This window comes from Hyperolius riggenbachi, chromosome 12 (assembly GCF_040937935.1).
Source record: "Hyperolius riggenbachi isolate aHypRig1 chromosome 12, aHypRig1.pri, whole genome shotgun sequence".
Classification (NCBI taxonomy): domain Eukaryota; kingdom Metazoa; phylum Chordata; class Amphibia; order Anura; family Hyperoliidae; genus Hyperolius; species Hyperolius riggenbachi.
Genome location: NC_090657.1, coordinates 175220684 through 175240790, shown reverse-complemented (window position 1 = coordinate 175240790; position 20107 = coordinate 175220684). Strand labels below are relative to the sequence as shown.

General features: G+C 47.3%; 2 protein-coding genes across 12 annotated transcripts in view; one reads left to right on the top strand and one right to left on the bottom strand.

Annotated features, from left to right (window-relative positions):
* PPDPF (pancreatic progenitor cell differentiation and proliferation factor) overlaps nucleotides 1-20107 on the top strand; it is a 230667-nt gene that overhangs the window by 99508 nt on the left and 111052 nt on the right. The gene's annotated exons all lie outside the window — the stretch shown is intronic.
* The window catches only part of EEF1A2 (eukaryotic translation elongation factor 1 alpha 2), a 51883-nt gene continuing 44532 nt past the window's right edge, over nucleotides 12757-20107 (bottom strand). For both annotated transcript variants that reach the window (XM_068263701.1, XM_068263702.1), the window contains exons 6-8: nucleotides 19460-19716; nucleotides 14463-14697; nucleotides 12757-13109 (exon numbers count right to left, since the gene is read on the bottom strand). In XM_068263701.1, the coding sequence (XP_068119802.1) occupies nucleotides 12982-13109; nucleotides 14463-14697; nucleotides 19460-19716 (620 nt within the window). In that variant the 3' untranslated portion in view covers nucleotides 12757-12981. The remainder of the gene's footprint in view (nucleotides 13110-14462; nucleotides 14698-19459; nucleotides 19717-20107) is intronic.

Here is a 20107-nt window from a genome sequence, read left to right as displayed (position 1 = left end):
ATCACCTGAACGATAGTCTGTACACACGTCGGATTTGACGTGCGAACGACGGAACGTTCAAACGACGGGTCGTTCGCAAAAATCCGACGTGTGTATGGGCCTTAACCCTAGCCTCCTCCCATATCTTGTGCATGACCCTAGCCTTCTCCCCAGGCACGGAGCTAGGGGGGGTCGGGGTAGGACAAGTGCCCCCGGGCGCCGGGTCCCCAAGGGCACCCAGCTGAGCTGCGTTCTTTTTTTTTTTTTTTTTATTATTTCTTTTGGGGAGGGGAGCAGCACAGAGAAGAGGGAGAGCTGTGCAGACGGTGGAGAAGGGGGGCATCTCCCCCCCCTTCCCTCACCTTAGGATGCTCTCCCCAGGCGCGGAGCTAGGGGGGGTCGGGGTAGGACAAGTGCCCCCCCGGCGCCGGGTCCCCAAGGGCGTCCAGCTGAGCTGCGTTCTTTTTTTTTTTTTTCTTTTGGGGAGGGGAGCAGCGCAGAGAAGAGGGAGAGTTGTGCGGACGGTGGAGTCGGAGAAGGGGGCCATCTCCCCCCCCCCTTCCCTCACCTTAGGTGCTCTCCCTCCCTCGCTGTCCCCTCCATTATTGTCCGGGTGGCTGTCAGCGACGGGCAGAACTCACCTCCGTCTCGCTCCAGCGCCGGAAGTTCGGGTGCGCAGCCGCTGCTCTGGTCTGGACCAGACCGAGTAGCGGCAAATCCATCCGGCGCTACGACGAGACGGAGGTAAGTTCCACCCGCCGCTGCCAGCCACCCGGACATTAATGGAGGGGACAGCGAGGGGGGGAGAGCCCCCTAAGGTGAGGGAAGGGGGGAAGATGGCCCCCTTCTCCACCGTCCGCACAGCTCTCCCTCTTCTCTGCGCTGCTCCCCTCCTGCTGGGGGGGGGGGGGGGGACACACCTTGGCTACCTACTCTGATAATATCAGAGGTACATCTTCCCCATACAGGCACCCCTATATCTTTAAAAGATTTCGCTACATGCAATACTAAGGGGGTCGTGTATTATATCAAGTGCCCCTGTGGCCTAGGATATGTGGGCCAATCCACCAGGGAGATTAAAAACAGGCTCAATGAGCACAAAAGTAACATCCAAGTCCTCAAACGAGCGAGAGAGGGAGAGGTTGACACCACTAAGGTGTCCCCGCTAGCACGACATTTTGTGTAACAGAGACATAATGTAAGTTAGCTCAGGTGGCAGATATTAGAAGTTGTAGTTTTCCCGGAGGGTAAATCCCACAAGAACACCCTTCTGAGACGGGAAGCTTTTTGGATGGAGCTATTGGGAACTCAGTCACCTAATGGCCTTAACGAAGACTTCAGTCTGAGATGTTTCCTTTAACAGGTATACTGCTCTTTCCACTAGAAAGGGTTAATCAAGTATTAAGCAATGTGCCCGCCCCCCAGTGTTTTGGGTGTGGTGAGATGTGAGATGTCTATATATGTTGTATGTTGAGTCAGAGGTTTTGAGCACTTGATAAAGGGCCAACGCCCGAAACGTCGTGCTATCTGTATGCTGTATACATATCTGGCAATAAATATGGATCTGATATAACGTCCAAAGAGGGTTGAGTCTTATGGGAATTGTGATGCGATTTTGAACCTAGTGAGATTGGGAGGTGTGATGGACCTTCCACCCCATTAAGCCCCCCCGCAAATATATATGCTATCCTGAGGCTGGTGGACTACCCTTGTACAGTTACCTACTCTGGGGACATATAACCCTGACTACATATACTGGGCACACATACCCCTGGCTACATATACTGGGCACATATACCCCTGGCTACATATACTGGGCACATATACCCCTGACTATATATACTGGGCACATATACCCCCTGGCTACATATACTGGGCACACATACCCCCTGGCTACATATACTGGGCACATATACCCCCTGGCTGCATGTACTGGGCACATATACCCCCTGGCTGCATATACTGGGCACATATACCCTATGATCCAATAGATATGGCTCTGTGCACAGGAATGGCTATTCGTAATAGACACAGAGTGCAAAAAGGCCAAAAACTATATGCAACAGTTCATGTCAAAAAAGAGAGAAAGGGCCTTGCACATCACTTAAAACTTCACTTTTAATGGAGCCAATAAAAAGCATACATTACATCTCCTTTGAGGTGGAAAGAGAGGTACAGGCAGTAGGGATAGTCGACAGCTGTTTCGCGCCGGTTAGATACAGTGGCGCATCATCAGGACAACCCGCCCCTTGTGAAATCACCCCTTAAATAAGTGTAACACTCACCCCATACGAGCAGCCGCCATCGTTCAGCTTTGGGTACGCCCTCAATGTATGGCACGCACGCCGGCAAAAAACGCCGCATCAAAGTGTAGTTTCCTGGTTGTGGAACGCTAAGCCGGAAGTTGACGTCATAAAATTGCGTCGGGACAAAGCGTCAAATTTGACGCAATACGTCACCGCATGCGTATCGCGGACGCACATAAACTGGCCACCAGAGGGCGAGCAAAAGCCATAGAGCCGTACACCCTACAGAGTAAAACTCTTACTCTGTAGGGTGTACGGCTCTATGGCTTTTGCTCGCCCTCTGGTGGCCAGTTTATGTGCGTCCGCGATACGCATGCGGTGACGTATTGCGTCAAATTTGACGCTTTGTCCCGACGCAATTTTATGACGTCAACTTCCGGCTTAGCGTTCCACAACCAGGAAACTACACTTTGATGCGGCGTTTTTTGCCGGCGTGCGTGCCATACATTGAGGGCGTACCCAAAGCTGAACGATGGCGGCTGCTCGTATGGGGTGAGTGTTACACTTATTTAAGGGGTGATTTCACAAGGGGCGGGTTGTCCTGATGATGCGCCACTGTATCTAACCGGCGCGAAACAGCTGTCGACTATCCCTACTGCCTGTACCTCTCTTTCCACCTCAAAGGAGATGTAATGTATGCTTTTTATTGGCTCCATTAAAAGTGAAGTTTTAAGTGATGTGCAAGGCCCTTTCTCTCTTTTTTGACATGAACTGGGCACATATACCCTCTGGCTGCATATACTGAGCATATATACCCCCTGGCTGCATATGTTGGGCACATATACCCTTTGGCTGCATATACTGGGCACATATACCCCTGGCTACATATACTGGGCACATATACCCCTGGCTACATATACTGGGCACATATACCCCTGGCTACATATACTGGGCACATATACCCCTGACTATATATAGTGGGCACATATTATACCCCTGGCTACATATACTCGGCACATATACCCTGACTATATATACTGGGCACATATTATACCCCTGGTTACATATACTGGGCACATATACCCCTGGCTACATACAATGGGCATATATACCCCTGGCTACATATACTGGGCACATATAACCCTGACTACATATACTGGGCACATATACACCTGGCTACATATACTGGGCACATATAACCCTGACTACATATACTGGGCACATATACACCTGGCTACATATACTGGGCACATATACCCCTGACTATATATACTGGGCACATATTATACCCCTGGCTACATATACTGGGCACATATACCCCTGACTATATATACTGGGCACATATACCCCTGGCTAAATATACTGGGCACATATACCCCTGGCTACATATACTGGGCATATATACCCCTGTCTACATATACTGGGCACATATACCCCTGGCTACATATACTGGGCACATATACCCCTGGCTACATATACTGGGCACATATACCCCTGGCTACATATACTGGGCACATATACCCCTGGCTACATATACTGGGCATATACCCCTGGCTACATATACTGGGCACATATACCCCTGGCTACATATACTGGGCACATATTATACCCCTGGCTACATATACTGGGCATATATACCCCTGGCTACATATACCCCTGGCTACATATACTGGGCACATATAACCCTGACTACATATACTGGGCACATATACCCCTGGCTACATATACTGGGCATATATACCCCTGGCTACATATACTGGGCACATATACCCCTGACTATATATACTGGGCACATATTATACCCCTGGCTACATATACTGGGCACTTATGCCCCTGGCTACATATACTGGGCACATATACCCCTGGCTACATATACTGGGCATATATACCCCTGGCTACATATACTGGGCACATATACCCCTGACTATATATACTGGGCACATATTATACCCCTGGCTACATATACTGGGCACATATGCCCCTGGCTACATATACTGGGCATATATACCCCTGGCTACATATACTGGGCACATATAACCCTGACTACATATACTGGGCACATATACACCTGGCTACATATACTGAGCACATATACCCCTGACTATATATACTGGGGACATATACCCCTGACTACATATACTGGGGACATATACCCCTGACTACATATACTGAGAACATATACACCTGCCTACATATACTGGGCATATATACCCCTGCCTACATATACTGGGCACATATACCCCTGACTACATATACTGGGCACATATACCCCTGGCTAAATATACTGGGCACATATACATCTGGCTACATATACTGGGGACATATACCCCTGCCTACATATACTGGGCACATATGCCACTGGCTACCTGTTCTGGGGACATTTATACCGCTGGCCACCTATTCTGGGGACATCTATACTGCTGGCCACCTATTCTGGGGACACCTATAGACCTGGGGCTACCTATTTTTGGGGAACCACTGCTGTCAGATTGAGTGTATTTTGGGGAACTGCTGCCAGGTGAGAGGGGTCTACCATATTAAATGGCATTCTGCCTATTTATGTGAAATGCTGTCTATTTATGTGCCTCATGACTGCTGAATTTGTCTTGTTGGGGGCCTCATGGTTACTGAATTTGTCTTGTTGGGGGCCTCATGATTTGTTGGGGGCCTCAAGATCGCTGAATTTGTCTTGTTGGGGGCCTCATGATTGCTAAATTTGTCTTGTTGGGGGCCTCATGTTTGCTGAGTTGGTCATGTTGGGGGCCTCATATTTGCTCATGATTGCTGAATGTGTCTTGATGGGGGGGGGGGGGGCTCATGATTGCTGAATTTGTCTTGGAACATGCTGGAAGGTACATACTGAGGGAGGGTGGGTGAGTGTGAGCCTGCTAACCTCCATGTAAATTTGGCCCCACCCATAACCACGCACACATTTATTATGTGGCCACGCCTCTTTTTTGGCGCGCGCCGCAGCCTTCACCTTAGGAGGAGCATTGATAGTCTTTGTCCCCGGGCGCTGAAAGCCCTAGCTACGCCTCTGCTTCTCCCATCTCTTGTGCATAACCCTAACCTCCTCCCAGCTCTTGTGCACAACCCTTAAGTCCTTCCACCTCTTGTGCCTAACCCTAGTCTCCTCTAATCTCTTGTACATAACCCTAGGATCCTCCCACTTTCTCCTGTGCCTAACCCTATCCTCCTCCCCAGGGCAGCAATCGGGGGGGGGGGGGGAGACACTGACACTGCAGTGAGGGGACCTGAGCTTCTGGGGGCCCTGGGCTCCCAACAAAGCATTGGAAGAACCGCATGTGCAGGCTGCGGGCCTGTGGTTCACTAACCAGCACACCGCGTTCCAGCACGTGGGGAGCAGATGAGTGAGCCAGCTACAGCTGACTTTCTATACTGGGGCACCACCTATATCTGGCTACAGGATGCCTATACTGGGCCATCACCTATACTGGTGCGGGAACCACCTATACCTAGCTACCTATACTGGGGCACCACCTATACCTGGCTACCTATACTGGGGCACCACCTATACTTGGTTACCTTTACTGAGGGCACCACCTGTACCTGGCTACCTATACTGGGACACCACCTATACTTGGCTACTGATACTGGGGCGTCTATAGCTTGCTACCTATACTGGGGGCACCTGTACCTGGCTAACCTATACTGGTGCACCACCCAATACCTGGCTACCTATACTGGGGGCAACTATACCAGGCTACCTATACCAGGGCACCACCTATAGTAGAATACCTCTACTGGAGCACCTGTATCTTGCTGGCCTATACTGGGGCGCCTGTATCTTGCTGGCCTATACTGGGGCACCAGCTATAACCAGGCTACCTATACTGGGGACATCTACACCAGGCTACCTATACTGGGGCACTACCTATAGCTGGCTACTTATACTGGGGGAACCTATACCTGGCTACTGATACTGGTGGCACTTATGCCTGGATACCTATACTGGGGGCAGCTATACCTGGCAAGGGCAGGAGGACGAGCTGAGACAGAAGGGGACAAGAGGTAACACAGGGGGATAAAAGAGGCACAGGGGGAACAGAGGCGGACAAAAGAGGCACAAGGAGAAAAGAGATGAGACGGGAACATGAGGTCACACAGAGGGACACAAAAGAGGCACAAACTGAGGTGAGACAGAGGGGGACAAAAGAGGCACAGGAAGAAAAGAGGGGGACAAAAGAGAACAGAGAAAGGATAAAAATGGACCTAAAAGTCCCTATCTCATTTGTTAACCAGGGACTACCTGTATTTTGGCTCCGGCCACAACATGCCACTTTTTGCCGCATCACGCTGTGCATGCCACTTTCTTCAGTGTCGGAGCCATGCACATTTTTCGCCGCAGCACACATTGTGCACGGACATGGGGGTGGGGTAGCTAGTGGGTGGGCACTGCAACCAGTGGGTGGGCCCTGGGAGGGGGGGGGCAGGCCTGATGATGTGTGAGGGGCCCCAAAATTTCTGGTGGCAGCCTTGCTCCTCCCATCTATCCCTAGCATCCTCCCTCCTCCTCCTGTGCCTAACCCTATCCTCCTCCCATCTCTTCTGCCTAACTCTGAAGTCCTTCCACCTCTTGTGCCTAACCCCAGTCTCCTTTACACCATCCTTATTTTCCTTTGCACTAAGATGCGTCCACATGCGGAATCTTAGGGCCAATCATGCTGAACTGTTCAGTAAGCAAAATTGGCCCATTATGCCATTACGTTTTTGGCTGCTTCTTGCCTGCACCTCTATAAGTATCAAGCCCTCCTAAGAGCCTTGTCTTGTTGGAGGAGTTCAATGATAATGTCACCAAAGCTATTTTGAGGCATCTAAACACTTTATATTTTCAAAGTTTTTAAGTAAACCTAATTGTAGGAGGGTCATAAATATGTGTGGAGGATTTATTAGGTTGCGGCAATCCTTTTAAACCATATGAAAAGCTGGAGAAAACACCTTTACCATCTTGCCATCTACTGGTCAGTCACCTTCACTCTGTCTTTCAACTGTAACGTGCTTCTATGTCTAAAGTCTTCCCTCCTTTAAACCCATAGTTCACCTCAGTGGATTATGACTTGAGTAGAGGTGTCCTTTGGTTTCAGTAGACTCTTTAGTGGTCAACAGAGAGAAAAACACCACCAAATGGATTTGTATCTGCTAGCCATCTGAAGTCCCATTAGAAGATAAGGCCTCGTCTACATAGGCAGTGGCAGGTGGTGCCTTTTCTGTCCGTCTGATGCTCCTGTGTATCTACTGGGTGGTTGCATGCATCGGGTGCGCGGATCAGGTCATTTGGGATCCACAATCAGCAGCTGTCTAATAGATGTCTAATAGACGCCTGTGTTAATTTTCGGTAATAGGGCGGCCAGGCAGTCATTCGGATGCCCGATGCGGATAGTAGTTGACCGGTTACTACATAGTATTTAATAGCCGTAGCCAATCGTGGACAATCAACTACTAATATCAATCTTTTGGGCACACGATTTCTAGTTTAGTATTAGGCAGGCAAGGTTAGGCAATAGGTGTGGTATGGTGGTATGGTTCGGAACCTACAAGGGGGATTAGGGTTAGGCATTAGGTAGGTGAACTTCTTTTTAGGCTCTTACAGGGAGGCTAAGTTAGGCATTAGGTGGAGGGTTAGGCACGTACAGGGGGAGATAGGGTTAGGCATTAGATGGGGGGTCAGGGTTAGGCACCTGCAGGGAGAGGTAGGGTTAGGCATTAGATGGGAGGTCAGAGTTGGGTACCCACAGGGGGAGATAGGGTTAGGCATTAAGTATGGGGTTAGGCCCTTATGGCACAAGGTTAAGGTTAGAATAGGTGCTGGGTAGTGCCTTGTAAAATATCAACAATTTAAATTTGGGCCCAACAGATGATGCAGTGCTGCAATAAGTACTCCTCGGCGCAGGCAGTGAGGGGCATCCGTGCAATGAAAGCACATCTGAACACAGTGGCACTTGCACTTATGGCATGAGATAATTGGTTTGGGCTGCTGGTAGGCACATGTAGGCGTAAAGGCCCCGCTGTGTAGCAAGTGTGGCCTTCAGCCATCCATGTGAAAACGGCCCCAAAAGTGCCACGCTTATTAAGGGTTTTTCTTTTCCCCTATCTGTGGCTCACCCAGGGTCTAGGGAGGTGCAGGATTACACAGATGACTGGGCACTATCCAAAGATAGGTTTATTGGGCAAACTATCGGCAATGTACACAACACTTGGTGCATGTGTGGCGTGTGGTTATACAAATGTGGATGAGTCTCTAGGTGGGTGAAAGTGGATCCAGTGAGGCACAACACCCGAATCATGTCATTCAATGCTTGTTGACGTGGTTGACAATCAACCACTAGGGAACTCCGATTTCTGCCAATGCCAGTTTCCGGTTTCGTTTTTTACGTTTTATACCCATTTCAGGTTTTTCCCAGAGTATTTTATTTGTCTTTTTTTTTTTTGCATCAAACAATGCAAAAAATAAAATATCAGAAATTGGAATTTTGAGATTGGTCAAAAATCACTGCAGTAATCCGATTTTTGCGGATTTCTGCAAAATTACAATCACAAAAGCGGATTTCTAATCGGAAATTTCAACCCCACGGAATCAGAATGAGCAACCCACGTCAACAAGCATTGAATGAGGTGAATCAGCTGTGGTGCCACACTGGACCCACTTACACCCACTTAAAGACTCACCGACTTGTATAACCACACACCGCACAGGCACCAAGTGTTGCGTACATTGCCGATAGTTTGTCCAATAAACCTGCCTTTACATAGCAAAGATGGTCAATGAGATGCAAATCATTTTGAGTTGATTCAGCATTATGCAAATTTTATATGCAAATTTATGCAGCTTGAACATGAACCAATCAAATCCTGCTAAAGGGAAATTGGTCCATTTTCAAGCTGCACACATTTTCATACAAAATTTTCGAGTAGATGCAGCAACAACTGGAAATGATTTGCATCTCATTGACCATCGCTATGCCTAGTCATTTGTTTCCTTGATGCTAGTCTTCTGGGAAGTCGTGTGGTTTTCCTCAACTGTGAGCACTTGCTTTGGAGAAACACGTTGATGACGCCACAGGCGTCGCATGAATTTGCATTTGCCGTTTGCACGGTTGCACCTTTTGTACATAGACTGTGAATCCTGAGTACCTTCATTCAGGCTTTGTTCGCATCTAAATTCGAAATCGCAAACGCCAGCGTTTTACGATTTTGTGAGTGATTTTTTTTTCCCACTCCGGGGGCTTACCTGCGTGCTACGATTTTGTGTACAGCGCTTTTGCCAAAGCCATTTGTTTTTTTACTTCCTGACGCAAGTCAGGAAGTGAATTATTTGACCCAAAAAAGAATAAATGCAATGTATTTATTCTTAAAAGCGCGAACGCAATTGCCGCAAAAGGCGATTTTGTGAGCTTTTCTCCTATACCTTCCATTGTAGCAAAATCGCCCTAAAAATGGTACAGGCATCACTTTGCTGAGCGGAAAGCTGATGAATGGCGCTGATATGAACTATCCTATAGGGATTCATTGCACAAGTGTTTTTAGGGTGATTTTTAAAATTGCCGGCGTTGAAAAAATGCACAAAACGCCCTAGGTGTGAACAAGCCCTTACAGGATTATGTGCAGTGGCATAACTAAGGAGCTTTGGGCCCCGGTGCGAGTTTTACATGGGGCCCCAAGCACTCTATTGTTATGGAGCCAAAACCTTCCAAGGACATCTGCAGTGTCAGGCCTCCTGCTGCCTGGTAATTGCTCACTGCTGCCTAGTAACTGCTCACTGCTGCCTAGTAACTGCTCGTTGCTGCATGATAACTGCTTATTTCTGCCTGGTAACCGCTTGCTGAGCACACAGGCCATTCGGAGGCGGCCTGGTGTTGCGCTGATCCACCTTTTGCGCAATTTTCAATTTTATTTGATTAGCCGCACCCAGGCTATGCATATACATAGGTTAGGATTTAGTTAGTGTTAGGCCCCTCCGATGGAGGATTGACTTCTTCGCAGTGCGAGGGACGAGTACTTAATAGGTTGCATGCAAGCTGTTAATGGAAACCAACATCCTCCTCTAGTGGTAGACAGGTCATGTGTATGCTCGGTGTGTATTATATCCCACAAGTGGGGCTTGCACTATTTTGCAGGTAGGCACTAGTCTGTTTTTAAGTAGCGCTGCTCATTTCCTTGCTATGTACTAATGTAATTCGTTTTTGGTCAGCTGCTCCCACTTAACAGCCATGCTTTTGGTGTATATGCAGAGCTTCTGTTTGGGTTCAAGGTGCGTTTGTAGTTCCTGGGGGGGCTCAGCGCATCTCTGATGGAGGCCATTCGGAGGCGGCCTGGTGTTGCGCTGATCCACCTTTTGCGCAATTTTTACACAGCTCAACAGTTCGTGGAAAGGAGGCCTAAGAGAGGTGTAATCAGAGTAAAGCCTGGAACCCACTAAGGCGATTATTGCAGTGTTTTGGGATCGCCAACAATTTTCAAAAACACTTTGCAAATGAGCGGGGAGAACCCATTAGTGCGATTGCTATTAGGGGTAATCACAATCGCAAGACATGCAGCATTTTGAGCGTGTTTGCGCTCGATGCAAAGTATATAAGCGCTGCATAAATCGCTTATCAAAGCTATTATGCAGCGCTTTGGGGAGGCTGAGCGATTAGCCTTAAAACAAAAAAACTTTATCATACTTTTATACTTACCAACTTACCGGGCCTCTGTATTTCCTTTTTATGTTCGTAGCCCGCCCCCAAAGGAAGAGATCACAGGCGCTTCTCTGATTGGTCATAGAGGACCTATGACCTCTTCCTTTAGGGGGCAGGGCTATGAACGGAAGAAGGATGCCTGATGAGTATAATTAAGTTTTACTAAAAAAAAACAAAAAAAAAACCGCAGATTGCAAATCGGAAGCACTGCACAGTTTACTGTACAGCACTTCCAAGCGTCGGGTAATTGGATGGTATACGCCATAGGAATCGCTGCACACAGCGCTGCGGTGGTTTTAAAGCAATGCAGCAATTCTTAGCCTGAGGAAACAGTTAGGTAAGGATTACCACTGTTCAATGCACATATAGAGGTGTTCATTACCAGCATAGCACCAATGAAAAGCTAATAAGATGGATGAAAGAGGGCCCCTAGTGGACCCCTCTGGTCCAGGGGCCCCAATGCGGAACCTCTGCACCCCCTATTGCTACGCCACTGATTATATGTGGTTCTGCAAGTATTTGATTGAACTTTGCAAAATTCATTCTTTCAGCTTACAGGGAACCTAAACTGAGAAGGATGTGGATTTTTCCTATTAAAATATTACCAGTTTCCTGACTCTCCGGCTGATCCTGTGTCTCTAATACTTTTAGCCACAGCCCCTCAACAAGCATGCAGATCAGGTGCTCTGACTGAAGTCAGACTGGATTAGCTGAATGCTTGTTTCTGGTGCGTGGTTCAGCCACTACTGCAGCCAAAGATCAGCAGGACTGACTAGCAACTGGTATTATTTAAAAGGAAACATCCATATCCCTCTCAGTTTAGGTTCCCTTTAACTATGTAGGTATGTTAGGAGGCCATACCTAACTAGAAACGGTCAATGAGATGCAAATTATTCTGAGTTGATGGATATTTTATACTAATGTTTATGCAAATGTATGCAGCTTGAAAACTGATCAGTCAAATAACGCAGCGGCTTCAATTCATTGGTCTGTTTTCAAGCTGTGAAAGTTTGAGTTAAAATTAATGTAAATTCTGCATCATCTTGGAATTATTCGCATCTCACTGACCATCCCTAGTAGCGACCATTGTTATATTAAGTGCCTCCAGATCTTGCTAATTGAAATCTACGCCCTGTTTGGGACCTGTTATCCCTGCTAGGGCGTAGATTTCAATTTCTACGCTGCGCGCTCCCGATCGTGCCCCTGAAGCCCATTTGCTGTACTGTCATTATGAGCCAGTCTGGAGACAACTTCATTGGCTCCTGACCATGTGAACCCTGTGATTGGCTGTGATTGGCTCATAGTGATCACAGGGTCAGGAGCCCATAAAATCAGCGCCTGGCCTACTGCTCGTGCTCTGCTGTCATAATTATAGCAGATAACATACCAATAGCAAAGCAAGTGGGCTGCATCCTCTGTACCCTCCAGAGGCTTCCCCTGTCTCCCTCCACCTCGCTGTTCCAGCAATGTTTCCTCCGGGAGCTTGCGGGTGTGATCCCAACAAGAAAGAGAACGGCCATATGGCACTTCAGCATGGACCTGCTCAGGCTTTGGCAGAAAAAGCTAAGCTCAATCGAGTGTGTGCTGCTGCACAGGAATGAGCCGTCTACCAGGGCTTGTCAACAGTTTTTGGGAGGACACAGCACTGGAATGGCCTGTGGAGTACAGAGGAAGCCTCTGGATTATTAAGAGACGTCCCTCTACTGAGGCAAGTACCCATATGGGGGCACTTTTTTCGCTACAGGTACACTTAAATCAGATAAGTTAACAAGACACAGTATGACTAAAAGGGTGGTCATCAGACAGAAGTAGTTGAAAGAAAGCCCAGAGCCATATTTCATGATGTTGAACCGATTTTACTGGTAAAATGGACACTCGGGGGTCACACGGTAGGGCATGCTTTTCCTCTTAAAGAACTTCCATTGGACTTTAATTGTAAGCATCCAGTCGTTGACGTATAGGCTTTTACAAGCAGATGGGCTGACGTGCACCTCAAAGGGAAGGGGGCGGACCCTCTCGGAGGGGCAGGGCTTGTGTGCCAGGCGCAGGGAGCCTACGATTCATTTGCCAGCCTTCTGGGCCTTCTGTGCGGACTTGGTGACCTTGCCTGCACCTCCGCTCTTCTTCTCCACGTTCTTGATGACCCCGACAGCCACAGTCTGCCTCATGTCCCGTACAGCAAAACGCCCTGGAAAAGAAGCAAGAGGTGGAGTCTGTTAATGATCACAAGAAGCCCAAGATATTCATTTCTGCGGGATAGAGTCCATATAGAGATTTGACAACACAATCAAGTTTTGATTTGACTAGATTAAGTTGTGTGTGGCTACTCTCACCTTCCACAGGCTCTTTGGCATTGTGGCCTCTTAGAAGATACCTAGACTACTTCAGACCTTGAACAAAACAATTCCAAGGGGAGTCAGGAAATGTGGGAGCCTGGGGCTAATGGACTATTTGGGGTGCCCCATAGGCGCTAAGGCAAAATATCGGCTAGTGGGTGCCAAAGAAGACATTTAGGCGTCCGATAAATAGCAGGCGTCGGGCTATCCAACCGAAATGTTAAGTTTTGAGAATTGTTTTGAAAAATATGGTTTTTAAATTTGTTTTGACAATTACCATTTTGTAAATTATCATTTTAACTTTTTTTATTTTAATCATTTTGAAATTCGACTTGAAAATTATAATTTCGTACTTGATCATTTTGAAATGTACTGTCTTATAAATGTATCGCTTTTTGTATTAACGTTACTTGTAGAGGAGAAAGGGGATTTTAGGGTTAGGCGTCAGGAAGGGGGGTTTAGGGTTAGGCATCAGGAAGGGAGGTTTTAGGGTTAGGCACCATCAGGGGGGAGGGTCTTAGGATTAGGCATCACCAGGGGGTTTTTAGGATTAGGCATCATTAGGGGGGTTTTAAGGTTGGGCACCATGGGGGGCGATGTTTATGGTTAGGCATCATTAGGGGGGTCATAGCATTAGGCACCACCAGGGGGGTCTTAGGGTTAGGCACCACTGGGGGGGGGGTTAGGGTTAGGCACCACCAGGGGAGGTCTTAGGGTAAGGCATTAGTAAGGGGAGGGTTCTGTGTGAATGTAGGGTTAGGTTTAGTAGTAGTAAAATATTGGTAATATTTACCCAATGTTTTACTATGCTTATTACAACTGTAAATATACTGTAGTTTTTATTGTTATAGGAAATATTTTACGATTTTGGCGCCCTTTTATTACTGTTATTTTAACATTATTCTATCGCAGACAAAGATGAAGAAACATTATCGAGTATAGTTATAGACAATGTTTTAAAGTTTTGTCTCTACCCCACGCCCTACTTTCCAGCCGCCCTTATTTGATGGTACATTCCAAGGTACAGCAACCCAGACAGGGATTAAGGTGAGATGAAGCCCAAGGCCACCAACCTTTTTTGGGAAAGAGGCTAATGGAGAAGAGGCAGGACAGGAGGTGGAAGCCTGGTTCCTGGGCTCCTCGGTTGCCTTGTAGATGTTCCAGCTCTATAGTGCATGTGTATTGTTGTCATGGAAGGTACTCACCAAGAGGAGGGTACTGGGAGAAGCTCTCCACGCACATGGGCTTTCCAGGAATCATCTCTACGATGGCAGCATCTCCGGACTTCAGTGCTTTAGGGTTGTCCTCCAGCTTCTTACCGGAACGGCGGTCGATCTTCTCCTTCAGCTCGGCAAACTTGCAGGCAATGTGGGCGGTGTGGCAATCAATGACAGGGGAGTATCCAGCGCTGATCTGGCCAGGGTGGTTCAGTATGATCACCTGCAGATGAGGGAACACCGGTAGTTATAAGCTTGGGGCGAGAGTAGGACAGGCCTAGACTTTAGGGGGAACTCTAGTCCAAAAATAATAAACCCTTTTAAAGCAGTTATAGTGCCTGCAGTAAAAAAAAAATCTCCTATTTATCCGAGCAGATACTTCTTGCTCACTAATTCCACAATGGCCTCAATTCACTAAGCATTAGCTCATTCAGTAATGCAGAAAACAGCTGATTTTACCGATCACCTTGCCAAATGCCAGTTCAATAAACCTATTACTATACTGAAAAGTAAAATAGCTCAAGAAATTGTAATTCACAAAGGTTAAAGCATTCGGTAGATTAAAAGCATATAGTATTTACCTCCAGCTCTGACCAGCCGGTAACTTACAATATCCATGCCGTAGCAGGGAGAACCACACAGCCCTGCTTCTCACCCTATTTGATCCGATACTCTGGAGGGCGGGACTTCAGAACGGCAGAGCAGAAGAAGGGAGACATTTAGATTTTTTTTCTGTATCCCTTTAGATACACATATCTATATACTGATACACAGAAGAGCTCCCTCTAGTTGTGGCTGCAGCACATCTAAAGGGATGCCAAGGATGCATTGAACAGAAAAATCACGAATCATGCACACCACTTGTGGGAAGACTCACAGCTTCCTGCCTGAGCTGTTCCACAGCTGGTGACTTTTACCAAGCAGGGCTTAGTGAATTGAAGCATGTTTTTTTTTTCTGGAATATTACCAAACTTCTACCACATGCAGGAAATCTTAGTGTATTCGAAAAAAAAGTGTAAAAAAAAAAAAAATTGGCGGTATTTTACCGACCTAAATTATTACACTACTTTAGTGAATTGAGGCCATAATCTATGCTGTTTCAACCTGAGATGGGGCAAAATAAAAAAATGTATACATACCTGGGGTTCCTCCATCCCTCTCCAGCCTGATCGCTCCCTCGCTGCCGCCATCTGCTGCCTGCAGCCTCGGAATATTGCCCCAGAAAGTCTTTTGGTCTGGGACATACTGCTCATGTGCGTACCCAGCACGGCTGTGGAGTCGGTACAAAAATCTTCCGACTTCAACTCTGACTCCGACTCCTCAGTTTATGAAACCACGACTCCGCCTCCGACTCCAGGTACCCAAAATGGCCCAGACTCCGACTCCTCGACTCAAACTCCTTAGTTTAATACTTAACAGGGCTGTGGATTTTGTACAAAAAATCATCCGACTCCGACCCCTCAGTTTATGAAATCAACGACTCCGACTCCAAGTCCGACTCCTGGTGCCCAAAACTGCCCCGACTCTGACTCCTCGACTCCAACTCCGCAGCCCTGGTACCCAGGAGTGTTCTGTGCCTGCGCAGTAGTACTGCACAGGCGCAGAACGTTCACGGTCACGATGAGGGACTGAGCATAGCCGGACTGTGCCCACACCGACTGTCCTAGCCTGGCCAGTTGCAGCAGAAGAAGGCGGTAATGGAGCAATCAGGCCGGAGGGGGCTGGAGGAAGCCCCAGGTATGTATAAATGTTTTTATTTTTCCCCATCTCAGGTACACTTTAACCACTTACGTACACTGATGAGAGAGTCTCATGTCTCAATTGGCTACACTAAAGATTACTGAATGTGAGAGTCACTTCCTGCACTAAGCCATGTGCCATTGCAGCAATCATTCATAAAAAAGTTTCGAGTTTAAAAAGGTTTTTTTTTTAACAAAAAGTTAAAGTGACAGTGTTTGCATGCAATTGCTACAGAAGCACAGGCTGGTGATAATGGTGCGCTACATACCGGACTAGTGATGAAGTATGGCATGTATGGTATCATTTTAACCGGGACGAGCCAAATAATGTATTTTGAGGTTTGTTTTTTTTTAAACTGTAGAACTTGTGTGAAAATTAGGAGGGCTCAAACATGAAAAATATGTAATGTGTCTATTTTTCCCAATTAAAATGCCTTAAGGCTGGTTTCACAGTGGGACGTTACAGGCGCACGTTAGAGCAGCCTGTAACGCACCCCACCGCACAGCAGTGAAAAATCAATGGGCTGTTCACAGTGGCCACGTTGCGTTACAGTGTAACGCTGCGCCATAATGTAACGTACTGCATGCAGTACTTTGTAAGCAGCAGAGCCGCGTTAGACTGCTTGCACATGCTCAGTAACGTTGGGGAGGAGGGGAGAGCGGCCAGGCAAATGGCTAATTAATATTCACTGCACTCAGTGACGTGCAGTGTTTACTTCCTGGAGCGGCCGCTCTGTGCTGCGATTGGCCGGCGGGACCACGTGATGCCGCATGCGCACAAGAGTACGCATCACGGCATCACGGACGCCAGAGTGAGCTGCACAACGCGGCTCACTCTGACGTCCAAAGCAGGGAGCACCAGGCGTTGCGTTAGGGGCACGTTATGCGACCATAACGTCCCCTAAAACGCAACGTCCTGGTGTGAAACCAGCCTTAACATTAAACAATTCTTGAAAATAAAAAGTCACCCATAGAAAGCCTTAATTTTCCCCATATCACTTTGATGGCATAAGTAATAAAAAGCAATTCCTGTATCAATAGTAACACAGTTAAAATGCCAAAATTGTCAGTAATCTTAAAGAGAACCTGAGAAGGCATAATATGGTGTATTTATACTTATCTGGGGCTTTCTCTAGCTCCATGAGGTGCGGGGGGTCCCTTGCCGTCTTCTCCGGTCGCTCGGTTCTCTAATAATAGCTCCCAGTAATCCGGACGGCTGCGCTCTTTTGGTCATGCGCGGCTGGCCGTGTGCGCACCCTCCATCGCACTCCTGCACCTGGGAGCGTTCTGCGCCTGCGGGACACAGAAGCATGGTGGGGGGCGTGTGCATGGCTGAGTCATGCGTACCCAGAAGCGCACGACTTCCCACAACTGGCCAGATTACCAGGAGCTATTTACAAGCGAACGAAGAGTTGGCCAGGGAGGACCCCCAAGCACCTCATGGAGCTGGAAGCTTAAAGAGAACCCGAGGTGGGTTCTAAGAATCCAATTGGCATACAGAGGCTGGTTCTGCATACAATGACCAGCCTCTGCTGCTATACTGTTTTCCCCCAGCCCCCCTCTGCGCTCTGCTGTCACCCATAAATCAATCGCCATGCTGGCGACTTGCAGCAGGCTGTTTACATGGGAAGTGTCAGTCTGTCGCTCCCCCGCCTCCTCCATAGCACCGGTCCCTGCCCGCATTCCTTCCCTCCAATCAGCAGGCAGGGAAGAGACGCGGGCGGGGACTGGCGCTATGGAGGAGGCGGGGGAGCGACAGACTGACACTTCACATGTAAACAGCCGGCTGCGTGTCGCCAGCATGACGATTGATTTATGGGGCATAGCAGAGCGCAGGGGGGAGATTAGGGGAGACAGTATAGTAATAGACAAGTGTTGTGTTATACGACTATGATACATTAAACGCCAGTATGTTCAGGTAATGAAAAGTAAACGATGATCCTACCTTAAAAAAGTAGTCCATCCATTTAGTAGTATAAAAGAAAAAAACCTTTATTGGGCACTTTAAAATGACAACGCGTTTCGCGGAACAACTGCTTCCTCATGTCGAGTGCTGTGCCCTCAGGGCAATAGAGCAGCTATCACAGGCGCCTGAGATAGCTGCTCTATTGCCCTGAGGGCACAGCACTCGACCTGAGGAAGTGGATGTTCCGCGAAACGCGTTGTCATTTTAAAGTGCCCAATAAAGGTTTTTTTCTTTTATACTACTAAATGGATGGACTACTTTTTTAAGGTAGGATCATCTTTTACTTTTCATTACATGAACATACTGGCATTTAATGTATCATAGTCGTATAACACAACACTTGTCTATTACTGGCGCCTCCTACCCTATCGTGTTGACGTTTACCTCAAATTGGGGTCACCACTTTGGCAAGTGGATTTTTTTGAAGGAGCAGCGACCACCCACGGACAAGGCCGAGCGGGGACGGTACCTCCCCGCATGCACACAAAGTGGTTGCTTAGCCTGCAACCCAATTTTGTGAGTACAACAATATAGGATTTTATGTTGATTTAACCATCAAAACTTGCAATACTGCACCAGATTGGGCTCCCGGCTTTTCCTCCCGTCCCTTTTCTATTTCACCACAGCTTCAGTATAGTAACAGAGGCTGGGCATTATATGCAGACCCAGCCTCTGTATGCTAATTGGATTCTTAGAACCCACCTCGGGTTCTCTTTAAAGAAAACCTGAGGCAAAGAAAAAAAAAACGTATAGTATAATGAATTGTACGTGTAGCATGGAAAATGAATAGAACATTAGTAGCAAAGAAAAGAGTCTCGTATTTTTATTTTTTATAACTGCATCATTCTGTCACATTTGCAATTTTAGAACCACACACTGTATTTTAAGCTGAGCAGAAAAAATGACCCTTTGAACCTCCCTGCAGTAAAACCTTATTTTAAGCTGTTTCTCACTGTTTCTTGGCTGTTTAAGTGCTTCAGAAAACAGGGTTGTATTCAACCAAAGTTGGGTTGAATAACTTAGAGAAGCTCTTTTGCATAAATAACGGCTGAAGTTTTTTAACTCTTGTGCTGGAAAAAAAATGAGACTTTTCTTTGCTACTAATGTTCTATATCTTAGCTGTACTACGCATACAATTCATTATCTCATAAGATGATGTTTAGGGAAAACCAAGCTTCTCCTTACTCCACACCATGTGCAGAGATCTCTCATAAAGAGCATGGCCAACCATCCAAGTATCTCTAACCCAGTTTCCACATTGTCTCCAGGAGCTTACAGACCTGAGAGGTGAACTGGGCAGCCTCTTGGGGCGGGTCGGCCTTGCTGTCACCGCAGACATTGCCACGGCGGATGTCCTTGACGGAGACGTTCTTAACATTGAAGCCAACGTTGTCGCCAGGCAGGGCCTCACTGAGAGCCTCATGGTGCATCTCCACAGACTTCACCTCAGTTGTGATGTTGACGGGGGCAAAGGTCACCACCATGCCAGGCTTCAAGATGCCAGTCTCTACTCGGCCAACGGGAACAGTGCCGATACCTGAAAGGCATGGAATGTAGAGTTGCCATGACCTCAGTCACGTTACTGTCCATCTAACACTGAATCTAGCTAATCCAACTTTATATAGACAGACCTCAAGTCACCCCAGCAGTCCTAACTCACGAGCTGTCAGACCTCAGTCTCCAGTGGCGATCACACTTATGGTAATCAAAGAAGCTGTTTCACTGTAGAGGTTGTTAGCTACTCACAGGTGCATCTACCCAGTCTGGAGGTCCAAGTGGAAATAAATATTACAATTTTAAATGACAACTGTAGTGAGAAGAATATGGAGGCTACCATATCTGTTTCCTTTTAAACAATACCAGTTGCCTGGCAGTCCTGCTGATCTATTTGGCTGCAGTAGTGTCTGAATAACACCAAAAACAAGCAT